The sequence below is a fragment of the Accipiter gentilis genome, chromosome 11 (genome assembly GCF_929443795.1).
Source record: "Accipiter gentilis chromosome 11, bAccGen1.1, whole genome shotgun sequence".
Classification (NCBI taxonomy): domain Eukaryota; kingdom Metazoa; phylum Chordata; class Aves; order Accipitriformes; family Accipitridae; genus Astur; species Astur gentilis.
The window spans coordinates 28,187,108-28,203,998 of NC_064890.1; the positions used below are offsets into that span (position 1 = coordinate 28,187,108).

Below are 16,891 nucleotides of genomic sequence, written 5' to 3' on the forward strand. Positions count from 1 at the left end.
CACTACCTGCCCATGTAAAACATCACTATCCAACTTTCTTATAGGACCCCTTAAGTACTGGCAGGCTGCTATAAGGTTTCCCCGGAGCCTTCTCTTCTCCAGGCTGAACAACCCCAGCTCTCTCAGCCTGTCTTCACAGGAGAGGTGCTCCATTCTTCTGATCATCTTTGTGGCCCTTCTCTGGACTCACTCCAACAGGTCCATGTCCTCCTTATGTTGGGGGCCCCAGAGCTGAACACAGTACTCCAGGTGGGGTCTCAGCAGAGCAGAGGGGGAGAACCACCTCCCTTGACCTGCTGGTCACACTTCTTTTGATGCAGCCCAGTTTACAGTTGGCTTTCTGGGCTGCAAACACACATTGCTGGGTCATGTTGGGCTTCTCATCAACCATTACCCCCAAGTCCTTCTCCTCAGGGTTGTTCTCAGTCCATTCTCCGCCCAGCCTGTATTTGTGTTTGGGATTGCCCCCACCCAAGAGCAGGACCTTGCGCTTGGCCTTGATGAACTTCATGAGGTTCTCACAGGCCCACCTCTCAAGCCTGTCAGGGTCCCTCTGGATAGCATCCCTTCCCTCCAGCTTACAGAGGGTGCACTCAAACCCACTAAGGGTTGAAAATAACTTTTTAGCTTAACAAAGATGAGATTAAGGTGGGACATCTTTGCTTACATTTTTCTATAAATAACATGACAGTCATTTATTGGCTATGTAGCCAGAGTTGGGGCAAAAAGAAGGGGGTTGGGTCTTGTGCTGCAGCAAGGAGAACTTTAGCACTGTACAGATAATGAAGCCCTGAAATCCTTGTAGCTTGTACAAGTGTTTTTTAAAGAAAATGTTAGACAAATGTTTGCCAAGGCAGCTTGGGTGCATTCACCCTATCTTAGTGACATGGGATGGACCAAATCATCTCCTGACATTTCTTCCAGCTGTATATTTCTGTGCAAGTGCTTTGAAATTTATTGATGAAACGCACTCTTTCCAAACTGAGTAGTACTAGTCATTATGCTTCTTAGCAGAGTTACAAAGGAAAACTTATCTCCAAAATTGGTTCTTTCTGCTCATTCTCTGGTCAGTTTTCCTTCTCAGGCCTTGGCGCTAGGCATTATCATAGCAGGCTGAAGTTATCACTGGCTGTTTAAACAGAGGAGTGTTTGATTAGAAGCATCAAGAAAGGAAACAAGGAGGCTTTTATGATGACATTTCTATTAGGGAATTCTCTCAATGTTTCAGTATTTCCTAATCACGAGTAATTTTGGTATTAATTTCCTTAACCAGTCTCCTCAGAGTGATTGATTTTTGAGCTGTATGCTGTGGTCCCTGTTACTGGATAATAGCTACATGTTGCACAATGTACTGATGTTATCTCAGCTGATCACAGAGGAAGGATGGATTTGCCTCTTTTTCAACAGCCTTTTATCAGTTTTCCCTTGTCTTGAAATATAAATTATTGTAGGCTGAGGAACATCTCTCATATTCTCTAAGTGTAGCTTGGGTCTGTGGGAAGATGTATTATATATGCAATTTGTATCTAAAGAAAAGCCACTCCACAACATAAGTGTCTGAAGTTGTATATATCTTTCACATGCATGAAAAAATACAACGCTGGCATTGCAAAACATAGATAATCCAAAGCAGCAGCCCTCCTCATTCAGATCCCTTATATCTGACTGACACAGCTTACCTCTCAGTTGTGCTTTACCACTAAATAGAAGTTCCCTTGCAACTGTGTAAGTCTGTCACTTTATGCTCAGATATTTGGAACTTGCAATACATCTGGGAAGCGAAAAAACACTGGGAAGCATTTCAGGTCTTAAAGGAGTTGAATGCTTCAAACAGATGGCTTCTTTCCAGAGAAAGCTCTTCCAGCTTTTCTGAAATACTCCTCATAAAATTTGAGCTAGCTGTTAGGGGTAGTATATAACTAAGTAAGGGGGGTGGGGAGGAGTGATATTAGACTTGTAGAAAATAGTCTTGGGTACCTTGAGCAGTAAAATTCTTTGATCTCATTGCAGTCTCTGATTTCCTGATTGTGGCTGAATGTATGAATGATGGACAAAATTTCTGTATTCTCATTTGGGTGGTAAAGGAAGTTTGTTTTAGTTTTTACTGAAATTAGACCTTGTTAGTCTGAATTCAGGTTGAAAATACCAGAGGCTTGCTCCTGTATGTTGTACTTCATGAATGAATCTGTTTTATAATTGCTTGGTGGACTAGTGCATAAGTATACTATCACAAATATGATCTAAACCAAGCATTTCATTAAGGAAGGACATTTGTTATTGGCTTCCAGTATGGGCTGTTAACCTTCACAGACACCAATTTCCCTGCAATGAAGTTACTATTTTAACACCATTCAAGGTTTTATGCAGTAAAATATAGGACTACATGAATTTTAATGCAGTCGTGGTAAGTACTATAGGGGCTTTGGAAGGGCTTGCATGGGAAAAGTGCTGTGTAGGTAATGATTTGTTCAGTGCAGCAATAAGGATTTGTTTATATGGATCATCACTATCCAGACATTATCTTCCTATTCAGGATTGTCTGCAGAATATAATATTGGATAGATATTTGCACACAGAACCTCCATATCATGATGCCTTCTGGTAGTGTAAAGATACTAGAGACAAGAAAAGAGATTAAGTATTTGGTAAATCAGTTCTGGTGGACAGAAGAACCCTCAAGTACTGCAGAGAACTCTAGTTTCTGCCAAATAATCCAAAATCAGTTTCCCTGGACTCCTCCCCAACCAACTCAGCTTTGAGAAGAAACAAAACCTATTTCAAGATGCCCAGAATGGCTGATAGAATTCCCTTTATCTATCCAAATAGGCTGGCAGATGTGTTTTGAAGGCATTCACTCTCCTAGACATATGACATAGAATTAAACATATTTTAAAATAATTTACTTGCTATTTTTGTGACGGTCTTAAGAAAACCCTGCTGCTCTAAATTAGTATCAAGATACCTAGCAAATATACTTTATCATTGTTGTTGCAGATGTACAAGCATTCTTCCAGGATATTTTTGAGTAAACTTAATATTCACAAGAAGTAGAAATAGTCCTGACATAGATGCCATTTATTTACCTGCATTTCATACAGCAGCCCAGGTTTACACTTGTCAACGAGGTGAGTTTGTTTTCATCACTTCAGTGACATAATTCAAAGTTCATGGGGACTGCGTGGGCCTGACAAACTTTTACTTTCTTCCTATCCAATTCAGAGCTGCTGTTCGACAGTTCTGCCAACAGCTGCAACAATTTGCTGCTCAGAGGTGTACGGAGGACACAAGCAATGCTGGATCGTTTTTACAACTATTGAGCCATTGACCTTTGAGGGAAATACTTTGAATGCTGCTATGGCTCTTGTGGCCAAGTGGCAGATATATTACATAGGCATGGCTAGTAATTTAAGAGAAGCTAGTTTCTGTAGATACGTTTCCAGTAACTGAAAGTGAATGAAGAAGCTATTCAGATAATTACATTTCTCTACAAAATGCAAAAGTTACGTGGTGAGAGTGTTTTTGACTTATGAAGGCAGTTGTCTTTCCTGTAGCAGTAACCTGTTCTACAAAAGAGCTTTTCTTAAGAAAACCATTAGCATACAATTGGAGTTGGAAGTGATTCGCTCCTTGTTATGTCCCCTTGCTGATTAGGGTATATGTGTTGTCACATCATCGCACATGTTTGCCATGAATTCTGCACCACGAGCTCCAACAGACTGCAGCTCTGCTGCCTTTCTTAAATTGCCTTTATTTTTTTCTGAGCCGCCAATAGAGAGTGTACCGCTGTTGTCTGAAGGCCTTTTTTCCTTCCTAATTAAAGCTCAAACTGTATTTTTAGCGTTTGTGTTCAGTCTCATTGCACTTGTGAAGCATGCCAACTGCCCCAGTGAGCTGCAACCTCATGGCAGCTGAGGTGTCCATGTTTGGTCATGCACCCTAAAGTTTTTGGCAATAACACTTTTCACATCCTAAAGGAGGATATTCAGCTGTCATTTGTACCAGAGAGGGGCTCAACGTGCGCTTGGTAATCAGAACTCTGGCAAGTGTTAATCCATAGCGTTCGTAGAAACGCACAGAGCCTCAGAGGCCTGAGAGAGGATGACTTCCCTGTTAAGTTGTCGTAATGAACGTGAGAAGACGTTCGGCAGATACTAACGAACCCCCTAATGGCACTGGGCCGTGGCAAAGTACTTACTACTGAAAGAGAAAAGCGTATGGAAACCAGATTAAATAAATTGCCCTTCTTCGGTATTCTACCTTGGATTGTGCAAACAAGATCCTATCAAGCCTGACCTACAGTTTCTGGTGATATTCACGTAAATCCCTAGCTACAGCCACGGTCCTTTGTTGAACTTGGGAGCCTCGTAAGGCTGCAGACCCAGAGGGTCAGTCTGCTGCCCCGAGGCTTTCTGTGCCGACTCCAGACCCAGGGAGGAAGGGATGAGGTGACAGCAGGGGGAAGAGAAATCTGAGCCTGCCTCTCCGCCTCCCTCTAACCCCAAATAAACTAACAACTGAGAAACTAAAAGCCCAGCGTGGTCTGCATGTCAGAGTCTCCCGTTTAAGCCTGATTCGGCTGGACTGCACCTGATTGCCGTTCAGCCAGGAGGGTCTCCCCGGGCTGGCTGATTTACCTTCGGCTGAGGGTCTCTTCCCCAGGCACGGTGTGTGGTGAGGAGGCTGCCAGCTCTGGAAAGGAAAACTCCAAAGTTAATAGTAACACCATCCAGGGAAGCAGTGTGCCTTGCAACAGAGAAACCTTCTCTCTCTGTCCCCCAGGAGGTCACGGAGTGGCTACAAGTGCTTGACCTTAATCAGAAAAAGAGACTTTTGGCATCTTCACAGGAAGTGATTACACCTTGCGCGTTAGCAGGTGGATGGGGATTTCAAAAGGCAAATTCTGGTTTAATGTCAGAGCGCACAGTTCCAGTTCCAGAGGGCGAGAGACTGATCTCCTCCGGGCTGGTGTCTGCTGAGTCAATCAAGTTGCTCTGAATTCTCCCTGCTGTCTGTGAGATCACAGTTTCTTGTAAATGTTTTTACTAATCCGTCTGGCAAAATCCTAAGATTTCCTGTGTCTTTCTTCGATGCTCGGAATACTCAGTTCATGACCTATTTGTTAAAAATAATGGAAAGTGGAATTTCTCAGGAATGGATGTTTTGTTTAGTGAGTAAAAAACCCATTAGGATTTGTATTATTTCATTTATCTGCTATGACCTTTTCCCGTGATACAGTGTTATGGCTGAATTCTAGAAATGAAATTTCTGAAGGGGGAGTTTCATGTTTAGGTTTGAAATTATTTTGATGCCCTTTTGCAGTTGCTCACCTGTACAGCTTCGGCCACTGTAACAGAAATTGCAACCTATTTTTCCTCTTCTTTTATTTACATAATGCATGTAGGTCCATTCTTCATGATTGAATTTAACACCAGAGACAGAAAATTAGCAATATGCAAAGCCTTAGCAACCCAATGGTACAGCGTACCGTTTTCCTTGATTTTAGAAACCTTTAATATTGTTGGATGTATTAAAAATCTTCCTTAATATAGGCAAATTATTTAAAATGGTTGAGTTAATAGCACACTAAAAAAAAGCTTGTGTGAAATCAATAGGAAAATTTCTATGGGGGGAGGATATCCCTCCCTATTTTTTTGATCTCTTGGCTTTTGTGTAGGGTGTCTGTTATGCAACATTTTGACCACGGGCCACATCCACTGTTAATATTCATGCGGAGGGGGAAGGCTGCCAGAGTCAGTCAGTCAGCTGAAGATGGGCTGCAGCGTGTACCCGGTATAAACAAAGTTACTAGGATGAAAAACCGAGCATGGGAAGCTTGTGATTCTGTTGACCCTCTCAAAAATGCAATATATAGCATACCTTAGAAATCATGAGAAGTAATCACAGGAATGTGTTACAAATCTGGTATTTACGTTCAGACTATCATTTGGCTGTGTTATGCCGGTTTAGATTGAAGACCCTGGTCATTAATAGCAGACTGTGGTAAAACCTTGGACATTTTTTTACTTACTTTTCAGGGAAATCCTGAAAATGTATCGGAAAATAAATTAGATGTAAATAATTAGAATGAAAAATGTCAGACCTTTTAGCTGGATTGGGCTTGTGACACAACAGAAGAATGTTTTCATCCTTAGCTGCTATTTCCAATGCCTTTTTTCCCCAAAATACACTTTGAATTGAAACTGAGCATATACACTTTCTGGTAAGAAGTAAGTGTGTCTGGAGAAAATATGTTTTGATGTTGATTTGCTTGATATTTTGAAATTATGAGAGCATATAAATGCTGTTTTTAATCAGCCAAGACTTTTGTGCATTAAAAAATATTTCTGAGTAAGTATAAAATGTCCCTGAGGTAAGCTGCTGCAGAAATGAGCTTGTAGCATCGTCTGGCTTAAGTGGCACAGGGCAGTGCCTGTTGCAGTGTTTGTGGGGTACCTGCTTAAAATACACTTCACAGAAGTGAACTTGTGAATTCGGTGGGAGGTGTCTAATGTAACTGGGAGGAAATGCGTGGGAGAAGAGCGGGGCTGGCTCCTGTTCCCCCAGAAGAACCAGGACCCCTGGGGACTGCAATGCCTTCTCTCTTCAGGTGTCAGATACAAAGCACCTCACAGAGATGAAATGTGTGATGGATGACCATGAGGGACGTAGCTTCAGGTGCTTGAAGTTTCTTGTAGATCATGACTGATTAGGGAGCTTGGATGCTAAACGCAAGCACTGGCATCCTTGTTGAGCCAAGCAGGTACTCTTTACGATGCCTAACTTGCGAGCTTCAAATGTCACGCCCAACTCTTAAGCGCATGAAGAATTTTAAGGCTCTGCATGGGCGCAGCCTGTGGATAGGCAAGAGGCTTCCTATTCAGACAGACTATGCCATAGTTGTTCACAACAAATATTCTGCACCTTTCTCTGATCTATTAATGGGTTTGAGGCTGACGAACTGCATGTTTGATTTATTGGTGCACTCTCCATATTTTTACGTTTCTGAGTTGCTGCTTCTCTCTCGCACAGTTCCACAGGTTGCTCTTCCCATGTTAGTCAGAAAAAGCATATAGACTTTTATCAGCTTAACAGTCAAATGTTAACAGTCATTACAGCACTTTGGAGCATAAAGTATCACAATAATTCATTTTAATAACATGTTTATTAGGTCATAACAACAACTATAAACATAAGTACCATTCAGCTCTTTGCAGATATATGAACTTACTAACATCAAATCTTTACCAGAATCATGTATTCTTACAGGTGTCCCAGACACAACATTATCAAGCAAAAGTTCATAAATAGTAAAAATGTCCTCTGTTTCACATTGCAGCGTTCCTCAAGCATGTATGTACAAGTTTGGAGTATCTTCTCCAAATCTATGTGTCATAAACTTCCTTAGCTGTTTTAACAACCATAGAGATGATTTTTTTTTTTGCCTGCAGCAAAGCCTTTTGTCCTTGAGCAATTTACAATTAGTATTGCTCTCAGCAGACATGAAAGTTTGTTTCTGAAATGAAAGTGGTGACGAAACACAATACAATAGTATCTGCTCATAGTTTCCCTACACACTCTGCCCTCATTATAAATCTTTCAGTTATAACACTGTCTCCCAAGAACAATGTATCTCCCTTATATCAGCTCTTTATCTGCACTACCTCTCTTTGAAGATCTTAAAATGGTTGGCTTGCAGCAACGGAGATATTATACTTAGGGTGGAGTGTGTTTACAGTCGGTTCTTTTCCATTTTAATATTTACACAGTATTTTTTTAAGGTTGCTACAATTTATGAATCCTGTACGTTGACATACATTTTCTGAAATGTTCACAGTGCAGTATTTTGTGGCCTAACCAAACTTTGTAAATGTCATTAAAAATAAACTTTTTTTTAATATAAAAATAGAATACTTTATGTGTTTACACCAACAAACCCAGTTCTATCCTATACTAAACAAGCTATACAGTAGTATGCACAGAATTCCACAGGAACAGAAATGACATGTGATGCTTGCCCTAAAGCTATAGTACTCTTCTCTAATGAATGAAAGTTTTACTATCTCTTTTTAGAACTGTTTCTCTGGTCATAATCTAGAAATAAAAGTAGGCATCATAATTCACTGGGTTGTGTGATCCAAGAAGAGGCTGGGGGGGCCTAAAGCTGTTTCTTCTTTTGATCGGTCTTCTCAGCTCTATAGGGCTGGCATGAAGAAGTTATCAACATTCCTGCTCTGGCAGTGTCTTTTTAGGTCAGGGCTGGCTGCAACGCCTCCACTCTTTACTCACCTTTGGCGGCAGCTCCACCCAAGGGTAGGTGGCAGAGCTTCAGCTACTTGCCGTGTGACTCACCAGACAGCAGCTCCGTAAGGTTGCCAGCCTGCCTGTCTCCTCTTCCTCTCCAGAATAATGCCGCCCATATTACTACATCCCAGGGATCAGCCTGGCATTTAATATGGATGCCTTCAAGTTTTCATTCTCAGAGAGTGGTTAATTCTTTACCGAAAGAAATGAAGGCTTTGCATTTTTCAGCAAAAGATCTGTCAATACGGGCTGTTTGACTCAAAGGAGTGGTTGAATGTTGGAATAAAGCTGACATGAGGAATGCTATAAGCTAGATGATTTTCCCCTCATTTTATGTACCGTCTGACTATACCAGAGGACTGGCAAGGCTGACATACCTATTTTACTCCACATCATTTTTAGATGATGATTTCTGTTAAGACATTTACCATGAGGCTGGCTCTCTTGGCTGCCTATGTTCTAAGAAACCTTGTTGATGTAGTGCAAAGATCCAAAATTTGGACTGTGCGGGAGGAAAATACATTTTAAACTCTTGCAACTCTCATTGTTTGTCTTAGCCTTTTGTGTGAAAACCATTTCTGCACTGCTCATTATCCTAAAGTACATGCAACAGTAATAGTCCTTCCAGCCGTACTGATTGGTATTCTACTTTCTCCTTCGTGGCATTAATGATGCATCTTTGTTCTTGGGTCTGAGCACACATTAATGAGAGCTAGTGGGAACTAGCTCTGGATGGTAGCACACAATGTTTCCATTTGGTAAATTGATGCAGTTGTCCAAATACTTGGAAATTACTGTGATGGTTTATAGAATCCCATAGCCTTAAACAATATGATATCATGTCCTTGTACTAGTGCAACTTGGGCAACAACATAAACATGTGCAACAGTGTTCTCACAAAGACCGGGCAGTAAAAACTAGTGGACAAAATGTTTTGCTTTTGGATTTTCCTCTACTTCAGACACCCGTCATGTGTCAACATCCATGTCTGTGTTGTCTTGTGATGATAAAAGAGAAGGATAGGGAGCAATGCACTTCACGTTGACATAAGTAGCATTGACATGAACGTAGTGTTCCCCAATAAAAGTGGAGAAGATTGTTGATATTTTTGAAACAAGTTCAGAAAATGCTGGACGCATCTCAGGTTTTGGATGCCAGCACTTAAGCATGACTTCATACCTGCCATTCAAATAAAAGAAGTGATCAATTATGAAATAATGTAAAAAGAACAAAACCCCAACCCTCTTTCTTCCCACAGTCTCGCTTACTATAATAGCAGAATCAGTAGCATTGGCAGAAGGCTTTGCAAACTATTTACTTACAGTGGGTCAGGGCAGTATTCAGGTTGTAGCAGCCTTCTTCCTTGTAATAAGTAAACAGTTATATCAAAAGAATTTACATCAGGATAAGGTGGTGCCCCTCTTGTCATAAGTTCCCATAACAACACACCAAAGGACCACTAAGAAAACAAAGAAAATAAATAATAAGTTATAGGGTTGGAGGGCTTTACATTCCAGTTTTAGAAGGTGGCTTGACAGATTTAAGCATTCAAATGCATGGATTTTCCCTTTGAAAAGTTATTTTACTGCATTCAGCTTTCTTTTAAGTGGGCTAATAAATGCTGTAGGGACTTGAGGAGCCACTTAAATTAGAGCCAGAGAAACTTAACTAAGTAAATGAAAGAAAATGAAAGCCTATAGGCCTGCTACTTAGCTGGTATAAATTGGCAGACCTCCTTTGAGGTTAATGGAGCTCTGCCAATTTACATGAGCTGATGATCTGACTAACCCTGTGTAAATACATACTGAAGAGAATATACATGGTGAAAATTCTATGCATCACAGGCTAATTTGAATCTGGATTGAAAGGAGAGCTAAAATGCAAAGTGATCCAGCCAACTAATGACTTCATCTTATAATTTTTTCTTCATACATGGCCAGGTAATACTTGAGATTGCTGTAGGCAGTCAGTAAGTATTTATAAAGCAAATAGAGTATTTTGGAGAACTATTACATTTTATGAGTTTCAAAGTTAACCTGTTTTTGTCAAGCTTTCCAGAGCCCCTCCTATAGCAGGGTTCAGCTCCAATTTGGCTTCTTGGAATGTCCTTAGTCTCCCTTGGAGTGGGATTAAACTCCTAATTCTTCCCTGAGCAGTAACAGATAATCAGGTCAACAACTTGTTGCTTTGTGATTGGGACAAATATGTTTTCTGGATGTAGAAACAGTCTCTTATTCTTACGTGAACTAAAGTTAGATTCAAATGGAAGTTTTGGGTTGGAGTTAGTCCATTCATTACATACTAGAGAGATGCCCCAGGCAATGTAAGAGAAATTAATAGGTGATACAAATATGTCTGTACATTACCACATCTGACTTTGTTGTGAACTTCTGAGTTTGTAAACTTTCTAAAGCCATCCATTTCACTGGCAGTTTCGCTCCTGTTTTATTGTGCACACTGTAGTATTCTTTATCATAGACATCTCTAGCAAGACCAAAATCAGCAACCTTGACAGTGAATTTTTCATCCAACCTAGAGAAATGACAAAAAGTATTATCTGCAACTGAGCGGGCAAGATTTACAGTGATGGTGGATTACAATGAGTGACTTGCATTTCTGAGACCGTGACTTTGGAAGGCAGTACTTTATCTTGGATCTTTTAACGAATGTAACAGTGAAACAAAAAGTGCAGTGAAGTATATTTGACACCCATTTAACACAGTGAATGAACTCAGGAAATTACTGATACTGTTTTGATAATATAATTTGAATTACAGTTCTTTTAAAAAATTGCTCTGTATAAAAAGATTTTTGCTAATAGCCTATACATCCTGATTGAGTGCTACATCATTTCTTCCACTGCTGTTTCTTCTTCTGTATCCTTGGAAACCTCTCATTTTTATTTCCAAGTCAAGGCATCACCTTTCCTATTCACTCTCAGTTTTGATAAGGAAGGACCTATCATTATCTCAGTGATGGCCCGTATAGAATAATGTAGTCCTGTAACTAAGGATGTGTTTGGTGTCTGTACTGGGAAAGAATGGTGGCATAAGGAAAGTTCTGCTGGGGTTACAGCTCAGCCATACCAGAAGATCTCCCTAGCCTGGGTCCTCCTAAGCTTGTTGTTTGTCCTGATAAGCGGTATCATTGTCAGAAAACAGATAGAGCATGGGCATTGGCATTCTTAAGCCTATCCTTCATTACATGTGCAGACGTAGCTGCAGCAAACACCTGCTTTTGGGTTTCTTTACAGAATCACACAATCACAGAATGGGTGAGGTTAGAAGGGACCTCTGAAGATCATCTAGTTCACCACCACCTCCCCTGCTCAAAGCAGGGTCAGCTACTGCAGGTTGCCCAGGACCATGACCAGTTGGGTTTTGAATATTTGCAAGGATGGAGACTCCACAACCTCTCTGGGCCAGTCATCCTTACAATAAAAGCATTTCTTCTTATGTTTGAATGCAATTTTCTCTAATTCAATTTGTGCCCACTGCCTCTTGGCCTGTCCCTGGGCACCACTTAGAAGAATCTAGCTTCCATCTTCTTTATTCCACCATATCAGGTATTTATACACTTGTGTAAGATCCTCCTGAGCCTTCTCAAGGCTAAACAATCCTGTCTCTCTCAGCCTCTACACGTGGCATTTCCCTGTCTTGAATTTATGAGGTTTCTGTCTGGACAACTCTCTGGGCTGTTGAAGTCCCTCTGAATGGCACACAACCATCTGCTGTATTTACTGATGTAATGACTAAGCCAATACCAATGGAGGGAGTAGGAGGGAACTTTGATGGGTCAACAGGGGACAGTTTATGTCATAGCAGCTTCCTGCACCTCTTCAAGGATAGTGGAATAGAGTCAAGAGTCCACGGGGACTGTATTTGCACCCTGGCTTCCTTTCTGATGGACATTGCCATTGTGGCAGGGGCTGTGCTTCTGAGTGCTGGATCACACATGGCCACTGGGGAATGTGGGTCTTCAATCACGCATCTTCCTCTCGCGTGCCAGCAGCTCTCCATGCTCTGAAGTACTTAGCCACACAGAAGTACAAAAGCAGCCATTCAGTTGGCAATGTGAGACATCCTGATAGCTGTTCTCTCCTCACCCAAGAAGAGACAGTAGGCCAGAGGGAATGTCCTGTTGCCACTATTTGGGCTTTGATTAGATGAACCAGGACTTTTATCCAATAACCTAATTGCTTTCTTCTTAGGACACCTGAAAATCATGTTGCTTGTGGCTTTTTTCCTCCCTTAAAAAAACAGCAGCTGTAAGAAAACGTTCTTTTTCAGAGGCTGTTCAGCTGCACGAGTGTGCACCCTTTGAAAAAAGAATAAGAAATCTGATGTCACAGGTGAATAACCTTTTTGCAGCCAGAGTTCCAGATTATGATGTGCTAACGTTTAATCCTGTACCTCATTAATTCACTACACAGGTGATGAATCAGCGTAATAGTATCGGCAACTCCTGTAACAGTTAGTCTTTGTGTGAACTGAACCGTCTGGCTACCCAGACACTAGTAAGATTCTTTGCATGCTCTGATTTTTTAACATTAATTTGTGTGTGCAATTGAGCCAAAGTAAGCTCATACTCATGTAATGAAAGATTACTGTCAAGAGGTCTCACTGGTGCTTCTTTGTGTTCTTGTTTTTCTCACAAAGTTCCCCTGTGTTCCTCTCCCTCCTGCTAGGTGCGGCAGCAGAGACGTGCTGCTTCTGAAGACGTTGGGTAGAAGCACAGCAAGTTGAGACAACAGCAGTTTAACTTCCCTTAGGAGATGCCTTTTAAACTCTCTAACCAATGATTTTGAGAGGCTACACTTTCACCTCAGCTTTTCTTATTTCCCACACTCAAAAAAAGCTTATGTGTAAGAAGTGAGCCCTTAGCAAGCTGAGTAGCTCATCAGTATGCAAGACAAACATCAGTATAATTACGGAACAATGAAAAAAAACACCCTATTATGACTAAAAAAGCAGAATCCTGCAAACTTTCATTTATCTTATCTCACTGCCTTACACAGAAGAGTGTGATAATGTGGCTGGAATTAGGTGTTTGTACTTACATACAGTTTCTTGCTGCCAAGTCTCTATGGACAAACTTTTTGCTTGCAAGGTACTTCATCCCTTTTGCGACCTGAAGGCCAAATCCAATTAAATCTTTTACTGTTGGGTTCTGTAAAATACAATTGTGATATAATGAATGCAGAAGCCCAAGGAGCAGACTGTTTTTTGCTGTGACACTCAGTTTTTGATACACTTATCTTGCCACCAGAATGACCGAGACAGTTTGATGCTTGTAGTAAAATTGGCATAAGTTTAGGTCAAGTTCTTACCTCCAGTGAGGAAATAATACACTTTAAGAAATCAAAAAAGCTGAGAGACTCCAGAAGAGTAGAGTTTGCAGCATAAGCAACATGACCTGGGCTGGGAAGTGGAACAGTATGCTGAAAACCCAGCATCACAGCTGATACACAAAATTCACATTTGTGAACTTGAGAGTAATAGCATGTAACTCAGTAGAAGGTGCTAACTATGAACTTGTAGCTCATCAGCTGGAAAAGACCAAGAAAGGAGAGAGTCCTCTTTGGGGCAAAATAAGTGCAAGCTATCATCAGTATGATGTCACGGAAAAGGTAAATGAGACCTTAGCAGTTACCAGAGGAAGATTTTTCCGCAAAAATTGGTAACTCTTTCTGCTGGTCTACAAGGTAAGACCTTACTGAAAATGTTAAATATCAAAATAAGTGTAAACATAAACCTGTAATTCTTTTATCCAACAGCACAAATTGTTATGTAATAGTAAGATCCCACAGATTTTTGTGCTGCTGACATTGCTCTGTGTCATTTTCTTCTGTGGAACAATCTTGTTCAACTGTGGTCATTACTGTATTTACTTCAGGAAGAACCACGGCACCATTCACAGACAAGGGCCCTGGTGCTTGTAAAATGAAAGAAGCTCAAAAGGGAAGAGGTCCTTACCTCAGAAAGCTTAACTCCCCCAACAACTTGTCAAGATGTGTTTGTTTTTTTAAAAAATTGTACTGGCTATTGTTGATTGCCATAGAGGCAGGGGCAAAATCCAATTGGTGCAGAAGTCACTTTATATTGTCCTAGCACTGTGAAATGGGTGAAATACTACAGTATAAAGTGGGCTTACACTACTTGAGGCAAGACCTGTGGTCTCATACTTGAGAGAAAGCAGCGAGGCACATTTGAGAAATCTGCAGTCTTTCAATGGAAACGGAAAATCTCTGATAATAGAATACTCATAGTTTGTATAACAATTGCTGGTTTTCTTTCTTAAGATAAGAAGAAAAAATATTGATAATAATGGGACTGTGACACTAGCTGGACATGAAGATCCCTTACCTAGGAGTTGGAAGAGCAGATGGTGACAACTGGCACAGCTGTGCTGAAGTCAACAGAGAGATGCCAGTTCAAACCAGCAGATGGTTGGGCCCCTTGACTTAGATCTCATAAACACATTTGTTTATAAAAAGGCTTATGGATGGGAAATGAGAAATACTTATTGCTGATAATTTCTGGGAAACATTCTAGAGAGGAATTTGAGGGGGAAGGGAAGGAGTGGCAGCGCTGTGGTCAGGCTCACTGCCAGCCTAAGCAAGTGCTAAAGGTTAAGGTGTAGTAACAGCAGCAAGTTACAGACGTAATGTAATTATCAGAGCTTATAACCTGTGGTGTTGGAGCAGGGTGTGGCTAGACTTGCATTACCGTTTGGTAGACCTCACCACGTACTTACATGAGTCTCATTCCTAATGAAGTTTCGAAGATCTCCGTGTTTCATGTATGGAAGAACGACTAAGGGGGATCCTTCATTGGGCAAACAGATTCCCAGGAGTGACAGAACATTGGGATGAGTGAAATCTTTCATGATTATTCCTTCTTTCAGAAACTGAGCTACTTCTTCCAGGTCGGTAATCCCTGAGAAATCCAGTAATAAAATGAGTTAATTAAAAGAAACCCAAACAAACTACAGTTCATTTCTGTACAGCATGTCACTGCACAACAAAGTGATAATGAGAAGCTACAAACATGCTCCTCACCTCCCACATTACAACTAGGTTATGTGCATTGGTTTTCTTACAATGACGAAATACAGTTTGCTGGTGATTTTAATTCTGTTTCTCCTTTTCTTATTATGAATTGTTTAGAATTGAATAACAACACTTGAATAAAGCCTTTAATAAATGTGATAGTTTCTTCCTGTTTTTCCAGCAGCTTTGCCCACTCTTTAGCAATTTAACTTCCAAAACCAAATCTTCAGTAGTCAGTTGAGTAAAAAATTACACTGCCTTTCCCTCATTTTCCTGTGTCTTTTTCTTTGTAGAGGAAATATATGGGTATTTCATCTGATGTACAAATATATACAAATGCCTTGTGGTAACCTGGAAACGCTCCAGGGAGAAATCTGATCCAGGTGCAACTAAGAATCTTTATTTGCGAAAGTACACTTCACTGCAATTAATTAGTTCACCCCAGTTATCTTTGGAACTGTGGTAATGTCTCACTATTAAACATGTAACTCACTATTCAGTGACTTCACAGCACAATGAATTTTCCTGCCATCGTTATCCAGCAATGTCCCATGGTACACACACCCAAAATGTCCTGTGTAAAAAATGAGCAAGATTAGCTTTAATAAGTAAAATTAGCTTTATGGTATTTTCCACAGGGTAACAATTATGCTTTAAGAAAGTGATCACACTCTGTTTCTGTCCAATTCCCAACACTTGTAATGTATACTTCATAACTAACATGTAAAACTACCATTACATAAAACCATCATTACATAAAATGAAAACTCTATTTGCAGCATAATTGATATTTCTTGACCTAGATGGACATTATAAATAATGACAAGGGTGGCGCCACAACTGCTTCATGTTCCTGTAATGACTATGCACAGAAAAACCATGTCAGCCCATTCCCACCATACTCTTCTGCGAGATATATGTCAAAGGACGGCACTGGAAGGCACAAGGGAGCAGTTAGAAGCTGACATGACCACTGGAGTGGTGGTTCCCAGTGGAACTGCAAGCCCATGCTAAGTGGTCCACTGTATTGTACAACCTTGATGCATCTTCACTGGAAAGTTGCATAAGGATGGTCACTGTGGGCTTACAGTCTCTCAGGTCTTGCTATTCCATGGAAAATGTTGAGTGCTAAAAGTGGTGTGTTGGCCACGAACACTTTGGGAATTGCTCTACTGATCACAGAATCACCACATCGCTAGGCAGCAAGCAGTCTATGGTCTCTGCTATGGCATAGTTCCAAGTGCAAAATGTCACTAAAAGATGATGAGCAAAATTTGCCTTCTTTCTCATGGTCTCAGCAGTGAAATAAACTGTCAGGGACACAGAAGTCCTTCCTGATCCTGCGCATCCTGCCAAGCAAATGGGGTAGCCTACAGAAACCTACTATGGGGAAACCCACTATAAGAAGTCAGGTGGACCTGTTTGGGAAACAAAGAACTGTGAGCTCCAGGCACGTGCATTAATTTATCCGAATCAAATTATATACATGTAACGGTGCCTTTCCTTCACAGCTGTACTATTTACTGGACACTTTAAAAA

At 40.8% G+C, this 16,891-nt stretch overlaps 1 protein-coding gene across 2 annotated transcripts in view; it reads right to left on the reverse strand.

The window, feature by feature from the left end:
* Positions 1–7,143: 7,143 nt before the first annotated feature.
* The window catches only part of MET (MET proto-oncogene, receptor tyrosine kinase), an 89,795-nt gene continuing 80,047 nt past the window's right edge, over positions 7,144–16,891 (reverse strand). For both annotated transcript variants that reach the window (XM_049814427.1, XM_049814428.1), the window contains exons 16-21: positions 15,846–15,926; positions 15,058–15,239; positions 13,361–13,470; positions 10,668–10,833; positions 9,624–9,760; positions 7,144–9,480 (exon numbers count right to left, since the gene is read on the reverse strand). In XM_049814427.1, coding sequence (XP_049670384.1) covers positions 9,270–9,480; positions 9,624–9,760; positions 10,668–10,833; positions 13,361–13,470; positions 15,058–15,239; positions 15,846–15,926 — 887 coding nt within the window. In that variant the 3' untranslated portion in view covers positions 7,144–9,269. The remainder of the gene's footprint in view (positions 9,481–9,623; positions 9,761–10,667; positions 10,834–13,360; positions 13,471–15,057; positions 15,240–15,845; positions 15,927–16,891) is intronic.